This window comes from Lissotriton helveticus, chromosome 12 (genome assembly GCF_964261635.1).
Source record: "Lissotriton helveticus chromosome 12, aLisHel1.1, whole genome shotgun sequence".
NCBI lineage: Eukaryota > Metazoa > Chordata > Amphibia > Caudata > Salamandridae > Lissotriton > Lissotriton helveticus.
In genome coordinates this window covers 194368050-194389696 of record NC_136073.1, presented here as the reverse complement: position 1 = coordinate 194389696, position 21647 = coordinate 194368050, and the positions used below count along the sequence as shown (strand labels likewise).

At 47.0% G+C, this 21647-nt stretch overlaps 1 protein-coding gene across 2 annotated transcripts in view; it reads right to left on the bottom strand.

Annotated features, from left to right (window-relative positions):
• The window catches only part of LOC144799736 (meckelin-like), a 347109-nt gene that overhangs the window by 126726 nt on the left and 198736 nt on the right, over nucleotides 1-21647 (bottom strand). For both annotated transcript variants that reach the window (XM_078671255.1, XM_078671257.1), the window contains exons 16-17: nucleotides 20720-20818; nucleotides 755-853 (exon numbers count right to left, since the gene is read on the bottom strand). In XM_078671255.1, coding sequence (XP_078527381.1) covers nucleotides 755-853; nucleotides 20720-20818 — 198 coding nt within the window. The remainder of the gene's footprint in view (nucleotides 1-754; nucleotides 854-20719; nucleotides 20819-21647) is intronic.

Sequence of the window (21647 nt, the reverse complement as noted above, 5' to 3'; positions counted from 1 at the left end):
CGCAATTTGGAACTCGGTATTCCTAATGTTTGTGCATTAAAAACTAGCACTTTTAATAAGTGTAGTGTCTTGCGAGTTAGCTATGACAAAATCCTTATGTATCCTGATGGACTCCATAGAGCTGGGACGTAAGTGTTGGAGCAAAATGCAATGAAAGCTGATTTAGAATGTTGAGTTTGCAGTTCCACACAGAAGAATAAAAATGTGTATTACTAAGTTCTGTGTGTGGCATAGTCATTGGCGGGTATCTAGGCTGGGGAAGATGCTACAATAAGTCCTCAGTGCAGTGCTTCAATGTGATGTGTCAATGTCAAAGCTATATGCTGAAGAAATGCACTTTTTTCTTATAAGAAATTATTATATTTTACGTGACTTGTTGTATGATTTACATGGCAAACATGTTCTGGGCTTGGCTCATAGCTCGCCACCTCTGCTGGTCACACATGGCCAGTAGGAGTACTCCCCATACTACTTGGAGAACTGTGCATTGGGAGGAATTACTGTAACTTGTTGCCTGTTGTGCTTGTTTTCACTGCCTTCAATATTACTGAATGGAGACCACCGAGTTTCAGTGTTAACATTTTCACCGGCATTGATTATGTTCAAATCAGAAACTTGAAGACTTTAGCTCACCGTCCGTGATTGTTACATAGACAGTTAGAATGCGTTTAGACCTATCCAGCAAGTACGTTAGCCTACTGAGAGACATCAGATAATAAAATACTGCTAAAAACAAGATAAACAGGCAAATTACCTTGAATACAATGAGCCAGTACACAGAAGTTCCATAAACGATGAGGAAGAAAGTGTTTCCAAGTGTCCCAGCAAGAAATGCAAAAAACTTTGCAATGACCTGAAACAGAGAATGGGTTATTTAGAGTTAGCCAACACACTAAGTATAGTGTTACAGAAGAAAATAGAGAAGAATGGAGAGAAAGAAAAAGTGAAGTAAATCTGGAGGGAGTGAGAATAGTAAGAATGTTAGTTAACATGTGCTGAAAGTAGGTAATAAGTGGAGAGTGCAAGCACGCATTGAGGCAAGGAGGAAAAAATTGACCAATGGAGGAAGCAAGCGAAAAAAGAAGGGCGTAAGGACATCAGTGAGGGAGTGATTCAGGGAGAGCGTGGTTAATATGATGCAGCCAGGAGTATGCGCGAAAACAGTACTGTCAAGGGAGACAGAGCGAAAGAGGGACTAGAATGTATGGATATTAAACCCTGCCCATGGTATGTCCCAACAATGGATGACATTTCTCCAACCCTTGTACGAAAAACCCTTTCTTCAATTTAGATATAGGGCATTTCATATTAAGAAATTTTGTAGCAACTGGCTAGCAAGAGAAATAACTGACGGCCTCTATCCTGTATGTTTAAGGGTGCCCAAAACACTGATCGCCATTATATTCTTTTACCTAGGCTATTACAATCTATGGACAAAGTGGATGGCTCCCCACTGCAGGGCCATGGGTACTAGGCGGCACTTGGAAGCCTTCAGCATACTTAGCACCGAAACAAGTCGGGTAGTCGTTTTGCTATTAGTTTTCTTTGCTGTGTCTACATTTGTACTGGACCTTTGGATAAGGCGCTCTAAGTGTATGCAAAGAAAGTGATCAAATGATGTATATATTTACAGCTATGTCCCTGCAGTACATGTTAGTTAGTGGGCGAATTGAAGAGGGACAATGCCCTGGGGATTGTGAAATAGCTAGTTATCCTCCCCAGGTGCCTACTTGTCCTATGATCTAGTTACATGGGCTACATTACAGTGAGTCAATCTAATGTCTGTTGCTACTGTACTCTTTGGTTCTTATACATCCTGATTGCAAGGCAGGTGCCCTTCTAACTAACGTGTTGGAGAGATTGAATGTTTTGCACTGGGCCAGAGCTATTTTATCATATCTCCGCCTCTGATCTTGGGCATACTTATGATTCAGTTGCACGGGCACTTTACACTGAGACAATTTGAATGTATGTTTTGTTGCTTTTTAGTGTTTGAATCGTAATAGAACTATGAACTGGAGATTGCGATACTTTCTGGCGTCCTCCCCTGCTCATTAATTGAAACAACTGTATCTGCATGGGTCACTTTATATCGAGTTGACTTAACTTATACTGCTTTGGTCTTTAGGGATCTTGTAAACAGTTTCCTTGTAATGTATATGCTATTGATCAATCCAAACTTTAATTGTATGGACTGCTTTATATTAAATATTTTTAACCAATGTTGCTATTGTTTGGAAGGTCTATGACATTGATTGACACAAGCTGTTATGGCCTGGGTCACTTTATACTGAGACATCTTATTGTATGCTGCATCAGTTTTCCATGTACCTAATTAATATCTTGATTGAAAGGAATGGGTCCTTCTTCACCCACGTGGTGGATCAACTAAAGGAATAGGCCTGGGTCGGAGTAATTTTATCCCCTTTCATCCTATTGTCAATGGGATACGATTTGTATTTCACATGAGCCCGACACGGACTCCCTTTGTTGTTGCTGCACATATGTCTTTGTCAGGGCTTTAAGTGGGCCGGGTCTCATCGGTGCTGAGCACCGCAGCTTTTAAAGGGGGTCTCGAAACGGGTCTCTATCAGGTTCTGTTTTGTGCCCTGGCACAGGCGGACTCCAGTGAAACCCTTTGAGCCCAATGGGCGTTGCGCGCCCGAAAGACGCACAGTGTGAGTGGTAGGTACGGAGGGGGAAATGGTCCACTAAAGGCTGCTCGAAAATAACATTACTTAATAAAGGTATTTTACAGGTTTTCATTTGCATTACTCACACTAAAGCGTTTGCACAGTGCAATCGACCTTTGCGTACTGGAAATTAGGATTTTGGCTTATCCAACACTGCTATGTATGGGTGACTTTTGTCACTATGGTAGTAATTGCTCAACTTGTCCTCTCCAGTTCAGGAGTTAAGATGTTGGAGGGGCAAATAGGAGACGTCGATCCTAACTGGCAACAACACCGGTCTGAAAGTATGTGATCCTGGGCAAAGTACATTGCTTGGCTTGGAACTCTTTTTGGCGCTCTGGCATATGTGGGAGCACATCCAAACATGTAAACTTGAAGTGAGAGAAATACTGCTTTACCCTGGCGCAGTGTCTGCTCACAAATGTCCTGCCATTTGGGCGTTATCGTGATGGGCTCTCCAGCAATCGCAGAGGAGCGGAGTGCACTTGTAATGCGTCAAGTTAATGAATGAATATATATGGGATTTGTAAAGCGCACAGCTACTCCCTGAGTGTCCCGGCGCAAGGCATAACACTGAAGGGAAAAGCCAGCGTAGTCTCTGAACAGGTTTTAAGTTAATTGCGTGAAATCTTGTTGTCAGGAACATATCTAAGTGCCAAAGGGAGTTCGTTTTCAGTCTTTGGCTGCTAATACTGATCAGGCCGAGCTTCTTTAGTCTAGAAAATGGTGTGCAGTCTGAAAATAAAGCACTAACTCCAGGAAATATTTGGTTAAATTAATCCAATTTACGCCCTGCGGGAGCATAAACAGGCGCTCGGCTCCCCCACTGCGCCAGAAAAGAACATCAAGCTACGGCCGGTGTAAGGGAGATTGTAAGGGAGCAACACCGGAAGGTGAGGGTGGAAGAAGCATCTTGTGAGTTGCAGCCTACCTGTGCCCCAGATTGCAGTGAGCAGAGTCCAGGAAGTGGTAAGGAGGCAGACTAGTGCTGTCTCTTCCACAAAACAAAAGTTGTTTTAAAAAAACGATTTTCCCTTTCTGTGATTACTGTCTTTGCCTGTGGTTGTTACAGTTTAAAATTGTAGTTTTAACCTGCCTGTGATTGCATATTTTATCACCTGTTTTGTGTTTTGAACGTGTGGTTTTTCCTGCCCATGATTGCTTCCATTTAACGTGTTGAATTGTGGGATTTGCAGTCCAAACTCTGTAGTTTATCCCTCTCATTCCTGGTGACAATTCAGTTTTCCCTCCAAATTTCTCCTTTGCTCTGTGCTAAGACCTGTGTGCTAAAACAGTGCACCACCAGCCACCATTTTGTGTTCACAAGCCAGTGAAACCAGCCCCCCTGCCCTGCCCCCCCCCCCCCAGCAACACGGAAAACAGGGATATTCTACATCGGAGGGTGCTTCTATGAGCTGTTTAAACTGTGTTTACTAGGGACTGTGCACTTTGTTTTTTTGTCCAGGAGAGGGAGTAAAGTTTTATTCAAACAGTATTGTTAGATTTCAAGTTAGTGAAGCCTTTACCTGCAGAAGTCCAAAGTGTGGATTGAGCCGGTCTGTCTCCTAGGAGATTCTGAACAGGAGAAGCAGCTTCCAATTCCCTGGCCAGCAAACCTTGTCTGAAGTCGCTGGGACCTTATATTGTCTGCTAGTGGTTGGTACATGTGTACACTGATTGGTGGTTGTATCTGGTGTTTCTATTGGATTAGGGTTGGTGTCCTCATTGGTTGGGTATTTGAGGGTTCTGATTGGTTTCTGGATCTGTGATTCAATCAATGTAGGGTTGGGTCTAGGGCTAGGGTTAGTATTTCTATTGGAAGTAGGGACTAGGGCTTCCTATGTTATTGTTTGTTGGGAGTAGGGTGGAACTAGGGCTAGAGTTAGACATTTAATTGGAAGTAGCGATTAGGGCTTCTGGTGTGATTGGTTGCTGGACTAGTTGTGGGACTAAGAGTAGGGTTAGGCTTTCTATTGGAAGTAGGGACTAGGGCTTCCTGTGTCATTGGTTGCTTGGACTTGGGTTGGGGCTAATGGTAGGGCTAGGGCCTCTATTGGACATAGAGATCACGGTTTTTGAACTGATTGGTTGCTTGGACTAGGGCTAAGATGGGCTGTAAGTTCCTGGTCTCTTTTTGGGTCTAGATATTATGGCTAGTGTTGTGATTGGATAGTGTAGGGATAGGGTTTCCATCGGCTGAAGGGTCACCTGATTACTAAGTCTATAAAAGGCCAGGGTTAGGGCATCTCAGCCCGGGCATCGAGGCTACGGGCAGAGAGGACAAGGGCAGTTGCCTGTTTGAGCTTGTTAATGACAGAGAGGACAAGGGCAGTCAATCAATCAATCAATCAATCAGGTCATTTGTATAGCGCACTACTCACCCGTAGGGTCTCAAGGCGCTGGGAGGGGGGGGGGTGCCGCTACTGCTCGAACAGCCAGGTCTTGAGCTTCTTCCTGAAGGAGAGGTGGTCTTGGGTCAGGCGCAGGTTGGTCGGAAGTGAGTTCCAGGTCTTGGCGGCCAGGTGGGAGAAGGATCTTCCTCCTGCTGTCGCTCTTCGGATGCGGGGGACGGCGGCGAGGGCGTGGTTGGTTGATCTGAGGAGGCGCTTGGGAGTGTAGAAGTTGATCCGGTTGTTGAGGTAGCTCGGGCCTTGGTCGTGTAGGGCTTTGTGTGCGTGGGTGAGGAGCCGGAAGGTGATTCTCTTGTTGACCGGGAGCCAGTGCAGATCTCTCAGGTGTCCGGAGATGTGGCTGCGTCGGGGGATGTCGAGGATGAGTCTCGCCGAGGCGTTCTGGATCCGCTGGAGTCTCTTCTGGAGTTTGGCAGTGGTTCCGGCGTAGAGGGCGTTGCCGTAGTCCAGTCGGCTGGTGACGAGGGCTTGGGTGACCGTCTTCCTCGTCTCGGTGGGGATCCACCGGAAGATCTTACGTAGCATGCGCAGGATGTTGAAGCATGACGAGGAGACGGCGTTGACTTGTCTGGTCATGGAGAGGGAGGAGTCCAGGATGAAGCCCAGGTTGCGTGCGTGGTCCGTCGGTTTGGGTGCGGTGCCCAGGGCGGGGGGCCACCAGGAGTCGTCCCAGGCGGAGGGCGTGGAGCCCAGGATGAGGACCTCCGTCTTGTCTGAGTTCAGTTTCAGGCGGCTGGTCGTCATCCAATCGGCTACGTCTCTCATCCCTTCGTGCAGGTTGGCTCTGGCGGTGGCGGGGTCGTTGGTCAGGGAGAGGATCAGCTGGGTGTCGTCGGCGTAGGAGATGATGTTCAGGTTGTGTTGGCGTGCGATGGCCGCGAGGGGGCTCATGTAGACGTTGAAGAGGGTTGGGCTCAGCGAGGATCCCTGGGGTACGCCGCAGATGACTTTGGTGGCCTCTGACTTGTACGGTGGTAGGCGGACTCTCTGTGTTCTTCCGTCGAGGAAGGAGGTGATCCATTCCAGTGCCTTCTCCTGGATTCCGATGTTGCTGAGGCGCTGTACTAGGGTGCGGTGGCAGACAGTGTCGAAAGCCGCGGAGAGGTCCAGGAGGATGAGGGCCGCTGTTTCTCCGTTGTCCATCAGAGTTCGAAGGTCGTCGGTGGCGGCGATGAGGGCGGTCTCGGTGCTGTGGTTCGCTCGGAAGCCGGACTGTGAGGGGTCGAGGGATCCATTCGTCTCGAGGAAGGCGGCCAGCTGTTTGTTGACGGTCTTCTCGATGACTTTGGCCGGGAACGGGAGGAGCGAGATGGGACGGTAGTTCTTGAGGTCGGTGGGGTCTGCTGTGGGTTTCTTGAGGAGAGCGCTGAGTTCGGCGTGCTTCCAGCTCTCAGGGAAGGTGGCGGAGTCGAAGGAGGTGTTGATGATGTCCCGCAGGTGGGGTGCGAGGACAGCGTCGGCTTTGTTGAAGACGTGGTGAGGGCAGGGGTCAGTCGGAGATCCGGAATGGATGGAGTTCATGGTGCGGATGGTGTCTTCGGTGCTGATCGGGGTCCAGGTGCGGAGGGTGGTGGATGGTGGCGTCGTTGCGGTTGTGGCTTGCGTTGGTTGGTTGTTGAAGCTGTTGTGTATGTCCGTGATCTTGTTGTGGAAGTAGGACGCGAGGGAGTTGCAGAGGTCTTGCGACGGTGTGATGTCGTTGTTTCCGGCGTTGGGGTTGGAGAGCTCTTTCACGATGTTGAAGAGTTCCTTGCAGTTGTGTGCGTTGTTGCCTGTTTGAACCTGTTATGGTCAGAGAGGACAAAGGCAGTTGCCTGTTTGAGCCTGTGAAGGGCAGAGAGGACAATGGCAGTTGCCTGTTTGAGCCTGTTTGAGACTGACCAGGACCAGGGCCAGAAATGCTGCCCAATAGACTTACCTCCTTTATGTATCTATATACTTTCAATGTACTTATGGATCTATATATTTATCACTTTCTTCTAATTTAGCATTTCTAATGCACTACCCTATTTCTCAGGCTTTACTTCGCTCAATATATCTTCTAGCCCAACCTTCTGACTCATCTCAAACTTCATTCTACTACTCTTTCCAATGCACTATCATATCTCTCATCCTATACATCTATCAATATATCTTCTACATCCACTCTCATTTATCCCAAACCCCATACCACTACTATGATCCCCAAAATAATTATTTCTAGACTATCTCCCACTCTACCCCTCCCTGCATCATCTGACACCTCTTTTACTATACGGATCCCCTAAAACAAACCTTTCTAAACTCTTCCCTCTTTTCTACCCCTCCCCAACCCTTCTCAATCCAAATAACTGAATAACATATCCACCACTAAAATTACTTTCATGTTTCACCATACTAATTCAACACTAATCCTGATGGGTTCCAGAGTAGCGTGCTACTTGCGCTTCAAAACCCTCTATGGGGTAGAAAGCGCTATATAAATACTAACTTTGTTCCCTCTTCTATCCCGCCACCTACCCTTCTCTACCCAAATAACTGAATAACATATCCACTACTCAAATTAATTCATATTTTGCTTTACTAATTTTCAACACTAATCCTTCATGGGTTCCGGAGAGGCGTGCTACTCGCCAGAAAAGCGCTTCAACGCCCATCAAGAGTAACAAGTGCTGTATGAATGCAAACCTTTCTTCCCCTTTTATCCCTCCACTATCCTTCTCACTCCAAATAACTGACTAATATCCACCACTGAAATTACTTCATATTTCACCACATTAAATTACCACTAATCCATTATGGGCTTCCTGAATAGCGTGCGTCAACACCCCATCAGGGGTAACAAGCGCTATATAAATACAGACCTTTTTCCTCCTCTATCCTTCTGCTATCATTCCAAATCCAAATAACTGACTAACCTAGCCACCACTTAAAATGTACTTGCATGTTTCACTATACTAATTCAACACTAATCCTCTATGGGTCCCGGAGTAGCGCGCTACTCGCCGAAAAAGCGTTTCGACGCCTCGTCAGGGGTAGTAAGCACTATATAAATGCAATTACAATACAATACAGACCAGCGTAGACTTTAAAACCAAACAGACCACTATTCGATTTTGTAATGTTGATTTTACACTGCTCTGGATGGAAAAGCCGAATGTCTTTGGAAGCAGCGTCCTCTAGTGACGGATTGACAAATTGCAATTGAGGAAAGACAATTTGATTTTTTTTTAAAAGTACGAGTATTGGAATGGATAAAATTGGCTTGAAGGGTACTGTTCAAAAGAAGAACTGTTCTTCGCACGGCCTTTGTAGTATTTTACTATAACAAAACAATGTATCAAGGAATATATTATTTCCGGGTACATCTGAGTGCTGTGGACAACACGTGGTAATTTTAAAACATTCAGTGATACTTAACTAGCAGTCCCATTTGAATGCAGATCTGCTTAAGGAAACACTGGGTAGCCAAGTGTTACCAGTTACAGGGTAATTTGTGCCGGTGCTTTCCGGTGCTTAGCACCGGCACTTAATTGATAGGGCCGGGTCTACACTCTGGCTGGCACAGTGACGCTCGGTACATCACATTTCATCTATTTTGTTTACCTAAAGTTTGTGCAGCCGGCGTGTTTTGCTGATCTCCCGACCTGAGCTGAGCCCGCCCATCAGAGGAAGAGAATCCTGCATTACCATTTACCTCCAATTGCAGAGTACAATACTCCTGATATAAATACATTTTAAATGTGCTGAGGTTGGCGCGCGCTGCGTTACGCGCCTCGCCGGCCGGCGGCCCTGCCTTAGAGGTTCCAACGTCACGTCCGTCACTGTTGCCAGTGTCTGCACTGAGTGCCACTAAGTTGCCTGTAGGTGGGCGGGTCGAGATTTGGGCTGGATTTGGTCAGGATGGGGTAGGGGCTGTGCGGCTACGGCTACGGCAACGTGCGCAGATTTTTTTTATTTCACATTGCCAGTACAACGCCCCAGCATAACCATCACAGCGAAAGCAGCAGCAAAACTCTACCTGACCTGTCACCGCCGTGAAGAGTGTCATCGTCAACGCCAAGTCGGCCTGTGGCTGTGGAGTGTTGAGGGCAGCTGGAAGCATCGATCAGCCTGGCGGGCATGCCTAATCAGGTATTAAAGGCAGTGCAGGCCCGCCGGGGAAGCCAGTGTGTCGTCATCGTGTCCCGAGTCCCTGCCGCCCGGCCTACGCCCACAGGTAACGACGATGTACGGTACAGGGGGCCGCCGGTACTAACTTTACCTACAGCAGTGCTGCTACTACTACAACAGCAGACTGTGGTTGCCCAGATTCAGCCATTTTCAGGCTTCATTGAAATTTGGGGGAAATGGAAATGTGAAAATAACTGGCTGAAGTAGGTAGGGTGACCAACCGTCCGTAAATTTCACGGACAGTCCGTAATTTCGGCCGTCTGTCCGTTGTCCGTGAAGGATTCTTTAACGGACGCCATTTGTCCGTCATTTTAACCGGGCACCGGTCCCACCACCCTAACGCATGCACAGCTTCCCCCCACCTCCCTTCTTGACTCCGAGGCTGTTCCAAAGCTCCTATACCCAGCAGCATTGGAGAGGCACAGCGGGGTGGCAACCTTCACACCTCCAGCCATTGATGAGCTGTTAAGCAGTGCTTGTTGGTGGCTGTGAGGGAGGGGCTGCAGCTTCAGGGGCATCTATTCAGATGCAAACAGCCCTGAATGCTATGTCTCTGCAATTTGTGTGAGACAAAAATGGCCAGACCAGCCAATGCTGGTTTCCTTTTGTTCCCTGATCTGAGCTGTTCAGATGTACACAAAAATCGGGAATCACAGAAAGAAACATCAAAGTCAAACTTTTCACTCTGCAGCTCATCCTGGGCTCAGAGTTCCTAGCTCTCAGATCTCATCAGTGCAGGAGCACAGCGCCTCTTCTCAGGGTACTAGCAGGGGGGTCAGCGCCTCTTCTCAGGGTACTAGCAGGGGGGTCAGCGCCTCTTCTCAGGGTTCTAGCAGGGGGGTCAGCACCTCTTCTGAGGGTACTAGCAGGGGGGTCAGCGCCTCTTCTCAGGGTACTAGCAGGGGGGTCAGTGCCTCTTCTCAGGGTTCTAGCAGGGGGGTCAGCGCCTCTTCTGAGGGTTCTAGCAGGGGGGTCAGTGCCTCTCCTCAGGGTACTAGCAGGGGGGTCAGTGCCTCTTCTCAGGGTACTAGCAGGGGGGTCAGTGCCTCTTCTCAGGGCACCAGCGGGGGTCAGCGCCTCTTCTCAGGTTACTAGCAGGGGGGTCAGCGCCTCTTCTCAGGGTACTAGCAGGGGGGTCAGCGCCTCTTCTCAGGGTACTAGCAGGGGGGTCAGCGCCTCTTCTCAGGGTTCTAGCAGGGGGGTCAGCGCCTCTTCTGAGGGTTCTAGCAGGGGGGTCAGCGCCTCTTCTCAGGGTACTAGCAGGGGGGTCAGCGCCTCTTCTCAGGGTACTAGCAGGGGGGTCAGCGCCTCTTCTCAGGGTTCTAGCAGGGGGGTCAGCGCCTCTTCTCAGGGTTCTAGCAGGGGGGTCAGCGCCTCTTCTCAGGGTACTAGCAGGGGGGTCAGCGCCTCTTCTCAGGGTACTAGCAGGGGGGTCAGTGCCTCTTCTCAGTGTTCTAGCAGGGGGGTCAGCGCCTCTTCTGAGGGTTCTAGCAGGGGGGTCAGTGCCTCTTCTCAGGGTACTAGCAGGGGGGTCAGAGCCTCTTCTCAGGGTACTAGCAGGGGGGTCAGTGCCTCTTCTCAGGGCACCAGCGGGGGTCAGCGCCTCTTCTCAGGTTACTAGCAGGGGGGTCAGCGCCTCTTCTCAGGGTACTAGCAGGGGGGTCAGCGCCTCTTCTCAGGGTACTAGCAGGGGGGTCAGCGCCTCTTCTCAGGGTACTAGCAGGGGGGTCAGCGCCTCTTCTCAGGGTTCTAGCAGGGGGGTCACTGCCTCTTCTCAGGGTACTAGCAGGGGGGTCAGCACCTCTTCTCAGGGTACTAGCGGGGGGGTCAGCGCCTCTTCTCAGGGTACTAGCAGGGGGGTCAGCGCCTCTTCTCAGGGTACTAGCAGGGGGGTCAGTGCCTCTTCTCAGGGCACCCGCGGGGGTCAGCGCCTCTTCTCAGGTTACCAGCGGGGTCAGCGTCTCTTCTCAAGGCACCAGAGGGGGGTTCAGTGCCTCTTCTCATGGCACCAGCGGGGGTCAGAGCCACTTCTCAGGGCACCAGCGGGGGTCAGCGCCCCTTTTCAGGGTACCAGCGGGAGGTCAGCGCCTCTTCTCAGTGTACCAGCGGGGGTAAGTGCCTCTTCTCAGGGTACCAGCGGGGGTCAGCACCTCTTCTCAGGGCACCAAAGGGGGGTTCAGTGCCTCTTTTCAGGGTTCCAGCGAGGGGTCAGCGCCTCTTCTCAGGGTTCCAGCGGGAGTCAGCGCCTCTTCTCAGGGCACCAGAGGGGGGTTCAGTCCCTCTTCTCATGGCACCAGCGGGGGTCAGCGCCTCTTCTCAGGGCACCAGCGGGAGGTCAGTGCCTCTTCTCAGGGTACCAGCGGGGGGTCAGCCTCCTCTCAGGGCACCAGCGAGGGTCAGAGCCTCTTCTCAGGGCACCAGCGGGGGTCAGCGCCTCTTCTCAGGGTACCAGCGGGGGTCAGCGCCTCTTCTTAGGGCACCATAGGGGGGTTCAGTGCCTCTTTTCAGGGTTCCAGCGAGGGGTCAGCACCTCTTCTCAGGGCACCAGCGGGGGGATCAGCGCCTCTTCTCAGGGCACCAGTGGGAGGTCAGCGCCTCTTCTCAGGGTTCCAGCGAGGAGTCAGCACCTCTTCTCAGGGCACCAGCGGGGGGTCAGCGCCTCTTCTTAGGGCCCCAAACATCCTAGAACCGACCCTGATTACACCGAGGCAGCACGTGGTTCTCTTCACAAAGCTTAATTACTGTCACTAAATTGTAAACATACCTCGATTCTTCAAACATGCAGTCTATAATGTAATGTAGATACAAACAGGGAGAAGAGGGCCCAAGGGGATGTTTAAAGACCACTCACTGCTACAACCCCTAAACAGTCAATATACCAACAAAGAGTAGCAATGGGTCATTCGTTAGTTAAGTTCGTTCGAATTATGTATCTGAAAGGAAAAGACACCCCGCAAATAATAGTGAGTGAAGTGATGCTATCTCAGAGTGAGTATCTTTCTTATGTGGAAAAATACCCATCAGTTATCGATCCTGAGCGCCCTGTTAATCATTTAGGGTTCCTTCACACCGGGAAGGTAAGTTTTTCAGATATCCACTGTAGACAGCAAGAGCTCACACCTATGTCTAAACAGTGGAACCCAGTTGGTGTTATCATATACTAGGGTGTGAGGAGACAACTGTAGAGCAGTGCAAGTGTAACGTGAAAAAAGTGAAATGTGATATGAAAATAAAATTGGGTAGTAGAAAGGATAAGAAACTTTATTAAACACCATAATACTCCCAAATCAATAAAATGCGTGTGACAGTAGTGGCTTGAAACTATAACCACTAATCTTTAGATACGGTCAACATGTTTCTGCAGACTTACAATGGAGCCCTGAAAGGTATCCTGCTGCTTTCTTCAGGACCATGATCGCGACTGCTCAATAAAAAGGTGAAAAAAAAGAGAATATCACCTGGGTATTTAGTGGATCTTCATTCTCCTCGCTAATTGAAAGGAGAGAAATGCTCTATAATGTAATAAAATAAAGAAATGGCACAATCACACCCACACCGATTAACAAAGTATGGAGGACAATCGGTTAAATCAGTTCTCTTGGAGTATCTCCTTTACGTACTGTACATCACAGTGGGGGATGGCAAAACTAACATTTTGGAGAGAGAGACTGTCTTCTCGTTGTCTTGTCCAGGAGGAGGTGAGGAGCCCTACCCCACCCTGGAAGAGACCAAGATGATACTAGAATACTGCATGCCCACCCCTGTGCCCACCTTGGTGGATCCAGTTCCCCTCCTGTGATGGCTCCTGCCCCTCCACCCCCCCAGTGATGGCTCCTGTCCCCCCACGCCCCCAGTGATGGCTCCTGTCCCCCCCATGTGGTGGCTCCTGTCCCCCCCTGTGGTGGATCCTGTCTCTGCCCTGGGTGGCTTCTGTCCCAGGCCTGGAATGGCTCCTGCAGCGAGGAATATCCAGGAACGGATTTTTTTTCTTGACGGGCCTCTTCTCAAAAAGGCTCAGCTCAAAATTAATGTAAAAAGGTGAGCGAGTGAGTAAGTGAAGGGATGGGTGGATGGCTGGATGAATTAGTGAAAGGGTGAATGGATGAATGACAGATTGAATAGATGGATAAGGAGAGAGGATGGGTGGATTGATGAGTGAGTGGAAGGATGGAAGAGAGAAAAGGTAAATAGCTGGATGTATGGGTGGAAGGGTAGCTGGGTGGATGGATGAGTGAAAGGATGGATGAGTGAAAAGGTGGATGATGAGTGAGTGGGTGGATGGGTGAGTGAAATGGTGGATTGATTGATGAATTGATAAGTGAAAGGGTGAATGCATGAACGGATGAGTGAAAGGGTGGATGTAAGGATGGATGAGTGAGTGAAAGGGAGGGTAGATGGACAAAAGGATGAATAGATGAGTGAAGGAGTGAAAGGATAAATGGATGAGAGCAATGATGAGTGAATTGATGGATGGGTAGAAGAGTGGATGGATGAGTTTACAGATGGATAGGGGGAAAGGGTGGATGGATAATGGATGGATGAGTGAAAGCATGAATGAGTGAAATGATAGATGGAAGGATACATGATGAATATGTTTGGATATGGCTGGGATTACTTATATACTATTGCGTGACCTCTGATGTGTCTGCAAAATGTATCCAATTGTCCTGAAGTTTTGTCCTGAATTTTGACCTCCTGTCCTGAATTTGTGTCCTGAATTTTGACCCTTTGTCCTGAATTTTTACACTCACCGTCCTGAATTTGCACCAATACCAGTTGGTCACCCTAGAAGTAGGGCTCACAAATTGCGAGTCTGCCAGTTATTTCTAATTTCTGATGGAATCTGCGGGGCCGCCCACCTTGTAATTCCCCGGCAGTAACACCCCAGGCCGGGTCCCTAACTCTGCATACACACAATCACCGATCGTCCTGACCTAGGTTGATGGGAGGAGAGAGAGTGCACGCGCGTCCCAGTGATTCCAGCAGCTTTTCCATGCTCCCATTCCTCGTTGTGCCCCGAAGCCTTCAAGCCGTCCGCCTTGCCTTCTGTTATTTGGCGTTTAGGATTACAGCCTTCTGGTTTCCACTGCCCCCTGCCTTTGCCCCTTAAAAACTATTAGCTCCAGTCTGTGACGGCCACTGCCGAGGTCATATCAGGGAGGATTCCACAAGAAGAAGTTATATGTATAAGGGTGCACGCGAAACCCTGTTGAATCAGGCATTGTGAGGTGTGGTGGTGCACAGTGGTGCTTAGTGGGCGTAGTTTCAGGCTGTTGGACAAGGTGCTAGCGAGGGCAGAGGGGGGCTGTGATTGTGGCTGCAGCATGCAAAGGGTATCAAAGTGGTGTCACAGGGGAGTCGTAGTGGTTTTGGATACTCGGAGTATTCTTGAGTTAGAGTGGGCTGCTGGGTCCATAGTGCTGGCTGGTCTGCATTCTGGTTGGCCTGGTTTCCATTTATCTCCCCATTTACGTGTTTGGCGGTGGCCCATGTTTACTTCGCCACACTTACCTGTACTCTTACCTCGAGCATTGGATCTTCTCCAGCAGAGTTGATTTGTCATAAAAACAAATCACAAAAGACAATGGGGAGAAAATAGGGACAAATAACATCGCCTTCTAATTAAGCCACCAATGCCTGCGCTTATGTAAACAGGGAATCTTGCGGAAAAAGCGAGTACAACCTCTGCCGTGACGGTTTCCTCAGCTCCTCCCATCCCACTTTGATCTTGGTCATACATTTAAATAATGGTGTGGCACTCAGTCTTTCATTTTTCTGAGGTTGATAAAATTAGTGCCATTGAGTTTGAATTACATTTTTAATTAGGTGTTAAGTCCCGCTCTGGTGAGTGAGTATGTGCTTTACAAACACACATGGTGTGATAAGGTCACAGAAATGTATTTTAATATTTTATTTTTTAATTTCTTTTCAATATTACCTAGTCATTGTTCCATCTGTCCCACCTTGGCCAGTACTTTTCTTACTCGTATCCATTCCCATGACCTACTTTCTTTCCTTTGTCCCATCTTTTTCCTTTCCTTTCTCTCTTCCTCAGCACCTCCAGCCTTGCCGCCCCTTTCCTCTTTCCATTCTTGCTTCCTTACACCCTCATTCATTCCCCATCCATCCTTCCTCCCTTGGTGCATTTCTTTCTTCTTCCTCCATTCGTTCCTTACTCTTTTTTCCTGCTCCTTCCTTCATCCCTTCCTTAATGTCTTCCTTTCTTATCCTCAACCCTTCCATCAGCTTTTCTTCCTCTTTTCCTTTCTTCTTAGAGTCATCCATTGCACATCGTTCACTTCCTTTCTCCCTATATCCCTTCCTTTATTCCTTTCACATTCTTTTCTTATTTACTTTTTCTTTCATCCATGACTTACTTATTTACTCATTGCAGTACTCCCTTTCCTGCCTTTGTTGCTGCTTTCTGTAATATATTCCTTCTTTTATCCCTTCCTTTCTCTTTAGTTTGTAAAACTGCATCAAGTCCTCAAATGACCTTTACTAAAGATGAATTTTGAGATTTACACACATTCTCTAATTTGAGTTCACTTTTAGGTTATTGTTACAGGCTTTCGAAATTTTATATTATACTATGTTATATTGATTTGTATAGTGCGCTAATGACCAAAGAGTGTAGCCAGGCACTTGGGCAGGTATGTAGATGAGAGGCCCGAGTTGCTTATGTGTCTTAAGCTTCTTGTGGGACTTAAGGAGTGAGGAAGTGGCTTTGATGTGTTTCGGCTTGAGGATGTGGATGGAGCGATAACGGAAGTAGGTGGGGCCACAGAATGAAGTGGGCAAGGCCAGGGAAGTGGGTGTGTCCTCCCAAAAAATTAGAGCACCTGCACTTAATATTTTACAAATTAATCACTGAGGCTAGGGATTCCAAAATGTCACTATGATTTCAAAATTCTCTAACCTGAAAGGATAGACGGTTGAGCAGACGACCTCAGAATAAAATGCAAGTCCTGTTGGCATATCCCGCAGCACTGCAGGCACATTTTATTATTCACATAGCACAAATCTGTCTCGAGGGCATTTTAAGGCACTATACAGGAGCATCGATCGTTATTTTTTTAGGCACAGGGAAGTTATGTGATTTGCACCGAGCCACAAGATGCTGAACTGAAACACTCTGGTGTAGCCGAAATAACGATTTCTGAATGTGATCAGATTTCAAGTAGTTGTTTATTGGAGCACCCCCCCCCCCCCCCACACACACACACACAACGGCTACATCTCTCTAACGGTCTAGAATCTTCAATCCTTAACAAACCATAATACATAGTAACCAATAGAAACACGCCGAATAATGAACACTAGTGTTCCATATGTAAAGTTCGATGTCCTTAGCAACTCACAGTAAAGCCTATATTACTACACACCTCCCCACTTTATAAACCAAAAGAAAATCAACCACACAAAAAACTGCTAATAATAATGATAATAATCAACAGAAAGTTACGAACAATTATGCAGAAATATATTCCACAAAACTAGTACATACCAAAAGCATTATTCTTTTTGTGGTAATTTAACACTCCTGGAATTCTTTGAGTAACTCACATTACTCAACAAAGCTGATTTTTCCAAACTTTGATAACTTTTCAAGCTTTTCAATATTTAGAACTGCCGTTTGATACATGCCAAGGTAATTTGATCTTGACCCAGTCTGCACAATGTAAATCATTAGATTTCTGTCTTACAATTGTGTGTAACTCACTATTCTTACTTGACATATTAATTTTAACTTCTTGATATACTTTTTCCATTGTATTGTATTGTAATTGCATTTATATAGCGCTCACAAACCCCAACAAGGTGTCAAAACACTTTTTCAGTGAGTAGTACGCTACTCTGCAACCCATAAAGTATTAGTAGTGAATTAGTATAGTGAAATATGAAATTAATTTGAGTGGTGGATATGTTAGTCAGTTATTTGGATTGAGAAGGGTAGTGGAGGGATAGAACAACTAAATACTTATTTTGCAGTCAACTTGGATTTAAACCTTGTCTAGGTTGCCTTCTGTTACGTAATAAGAAAGGTAAAAACCTTGTGGCACAGTGAGGAGTACAAAGATGCAATCAAATTAATTTGGTAACATCTTCTTTGACATCAGTTCTTGCCTTGATTGCTAACTCAATCAATAAATCAGGGTTGGAAAGCACAACTACTCACCTGTGATGGTCTCAATGCAATTGGGGGAAGATCCATTGTGTGCTGGGTCACCCGAAAAGCCAGGTCTTGAGGACATTCCTGAACTGGGGCAGTTTGGGAGCTTGCCGGGGGTGGAGGGTGTTCCAGATTTTGGCTGTGTGGAGGAGAGCGTACCCCATTGAATTTCCAGTTTCTGGGCAAAGGACAAATCCAAGAGTTTTGGCAAAAAGTCTCAGAGAAACTAAATCATATGCTCCCTCCACTTTTTCTGGCAGGCCAGAGATGCGAACATTGTCCCATCTGCTCCTATCCTCCAAGTCAATAACTTTCCTCTGCAGCGTGCTCACCTCCGCCGACCACTCCGGGAGTCCATCAGTGCACCCCATCACCTCTGCGAGGTGTGTTTCTGTAGCATCAAGTTGATGTTGAAAAGAGGCAATGTCCAAGTGGAGCGACTGACTGTCTGCAGCTATTTTCTTGACAGCAGTGCAAATGGAGCCTGAGGAAACATTGATGTTGGAGAGCTCACAAAGTAAGGTGTCCACAGCCATGATGACAGAGACGGCGAGGCTTCTGCCATGGCCCTGCCCGTGATGGTTCGAGTGGCTTTTCCCTAGAGACCCCCTCCAAGAAGAGGAGTTGATTCATGGACTTCAACTTGGATTTGGACATGTGCAATGCTCTGGCCCCAGGAATAGGTAAAAGACGGCATCCCTGGTAAGCTACAACAGTTGTGTGGGTATCTCTGCTCGGCACCCATAGAAGACCAGCAACATGGGATACAGCAGGCTTGAGTCAAGGCAGAAGGGCCCCAGCACAGCGCTGAGATAGGAGAGGCAACCCACTCTTGTGAGTCAAAGTCAGGCCCAGTCCTATCAGGAAGGTCTTGGCGTCCTTCGGCTGGCTTTCAATCTCTCTGGCTGCCCCAACCCTGCTAGTGCTGGTTCACCCACCGTAGGCAGTAGGCCAGGTTCCAGCAGTATTCTGTGATGGGGCACAATAGTAGGACAGTCTGTGGCAAACCAAAGGAGGCAAGTGATGAGGTAATGGGTGGCAGGGGGACAAAGCTGGCAGTAGAGGGTGATGATGAGAAGTGCAGGGACCAAAAGGAAGAGGGTTGTTGCTGCCTGCCCTCGTCAGTCACAACATACATGGGGTTTGCCATCAGGCCAGCCTGCCACCCCTCATTGTAGAAAATGCTCAGCGTGAGCAAAAAATGTCCTTTCCAGTGATGTAGTGTACCCCCCCACCTTCCCGCACTCTGCTGTTGGTATTGCTTGTTGTCGGGTCCCGCGGCATTTTGGCCTCGTAGTTCCTTGGCTTTGGGGTCCTAAGTCCCATTCACCCCAGTGGATGAGAGGAGAAGTGTAGGATGCCTTTTGTCTCACTCCCAGATTGCATCCGTGGGATCAGTAGCACAGGCATCACCATGGCAGGATCCGCAACACCAAATGGAGCTTTTGAAGTGGGCACACAGACTGTTCTTGGCACCATCCTAGACTCAACCTTGAGACATTGAGCCACTGCAAAGTCTGAGACTAGGGTCTGGCCTGCCTTACCCTTTGAGATATTCACAGATCCCAGTGTATATGTACCCAGGATTTCAGAGTCCCTACCTCCTCCCTTACGCTTTCCTTATTTTCAGGGGAAAGTTTATCCAAATTGTGGTGTTAAACCTTATGAATTGCGGATTGAATAAATATATTCATACTGTATCATGTTTCGAAAATCACTTCAATTAAGATTCATTTAACTAGAGTAAGCAAAATACCACACAAAATGTTTAAAAAGTGGTATATGTCAATTAAAGTGGAAGGTGCTTGTTGCTAACAGATTGTGAGTCTCAGTCTTCAAAGCTTTCGCTGGACTTGTTGTAAGTTCTTCAATGCACAAAACTTACTGATGTGATTGGCAAATAGGTGCTTGTTCTTAACATAGGTCTAAGAAGACAAAATAACAAAACGGTTTCATTGGTAAAACCTAAAATAATGTTCTGGCTTCCATCAATATTGTCAGCCTGGATTGAGTGAGGCTAGGCTACTGGGATGTGTGTGTTTTTTGTTTAGTTCCTTTTTTTTGATCTGGCTTGACAGAACAGCTGTCACCAGACAATTATTTGAGTATCACTAGAGAGGGGCTTTGGCTCCCACCACATGTTGGGACCCAGGAATACATGTTTTGATTGGGCAGAAATTGTGTGCTGCTTCCACAAAAACAGAGCTTACCCGTCACACAGCTGTGATCATTTTGTTTATGTATCCAGCTGCCTGAGCATGAACTTTCAGAGGTGCACGCATGCCACTATAGTATTAGTAAAGACTAGGGGCCAGATGTAGGTAAAGTACATTTACTGATTCTAAAATACCGTATTTACCGATTCGGTAATTGCCATCCATTCCTATGGGCATGGAGGCTTATAGGAATGAATGGCAATTACCGAATTGGTAAATACCGATTCGGTAAAATGGGGGACACATTCAAGGGTGCCTGGGTGTCACTTTGACACCCTGTTGCACCCCATGAAATGTGCTTGTGTGCAGATGTGGCAGACATACATGCCCTAAGGGCATGTATGTCTGCCACATGGCACAGTTGAAAATGCACTGATTTGCATTTTCAAAGGTAATCCTTATTTGGTAATTAATTAATTAATTAATTAATTAATTAATTATGAAGATCGATGTCTCAGTCAGCGGATCTATGTGCCAGCCAGCGTGTTGGGAACAAACTGGGAATACGTTCAGCTTATTAATTTGAAAAACTGATGATTTTGCGGCTGATGCTGAGACAACACACATGTACAAGGCGCAATGACATGCTGTGGTGCTATTTTAAAAGACAGTCAAACACATAACGGGAAAATCCTAGGTTCAGGTTCGCCCTAGAGTCTAGGCTGAGAATGGGACTAGGAAGGACCTATAAGTTTAACAAATATTCAATTGATGCCACGCTTGCATACAGGTTTATTGTGTTTGCTTAAATTATACATTTTGCTGAACAGTACATAATTAGTCGATTTTTGGTACTTATCCTTTCAAAGGTTTCTAGAACTTTCCATGTGCATTGGCTCATATGCCTCCAAACATTCAGAAGAAGTAAAAAGCATAGATTTAAACATTGCTTTGGTGTAAACCTACCTTTTCATCACTCAGTGACTGAAGATAGGGAAGTGGTAACATAGTAAAGAGCAGGCAAGTAGAGTGACTTTCACAGTTCACCCAGTCCAGCATTCTTTAACTTATTTAGTATATTGGCTGAGCAGCCAGGCAATGCACATTTTAAACCCAATATCAAAAATTGCTTACTCTCAAATCAAGGATCGGGTTCCCAGAGCGCCTCATCCAGTTAGCGATTTCCATGATTGCGTACAAAAAGGCAACAGATCCTAGTACTCCGAGAGAAATCTGACAAAGAGATAGAACACTCATCAGTGACCAAAACTAAGGAGACATATCTTTGGTAACTCAAAAAATTAGACAAAAAAAAAACAACAAAAGACATGAGAGCCATCCTTTGCCGGACTGATGAAAGAGGCATACATCTTATGTATGTATATATATATATATATATATATATATATATATACACACACACACAGAGAGAGAATGAGAATATAATGTCTACATAGATGTATGCCTCTTTCTTCAGACCTGCAAAGGATATATATATATATATATATTCAACTTAAAAAATAAAGGTTACAGGGACGTTATAATTAGGGGCAGATTTTACTCATACAAAACCAGAGAAATTCAACCATTATAGTTAGCTAAGTTAATTATAACTTATGCCCCCGCAATGCACTGCTTATGACCTCGCGTATTACATCGCTCATGAGATGGTCAGTGACATCGCTTCTTAGCCCCCAAGGTCCTTCTGGAGCTAAAGGGACTTCATCCCCATCTAGTTGTGTGCCAGGAGGCATGTTTGCAGAGTGGTAGAGAAAGAGGAAATGGCTCTGACAACTGCTCAGCACTCCTACTGTTTTGGAATTACTGGACGTACAGGAGAGGGAGTTGGCCCCGAAGGACGTCCTTGGGAGTCAACTACCCCTGCTATTACTTCCAGTAAGTCCCATACAACAGGATAGCTGAGATCTGATAGTAGGACACGCCTGCCTCCTATCTCCACCACTCTCCAAACGCGTCTCCGGGAAAGTAAGTGGTATAGCAATTTATTGTTTAGTGCAACTTAATTTGGAAAGATGTATGTTGTTTTCATTGAATGGTGTAG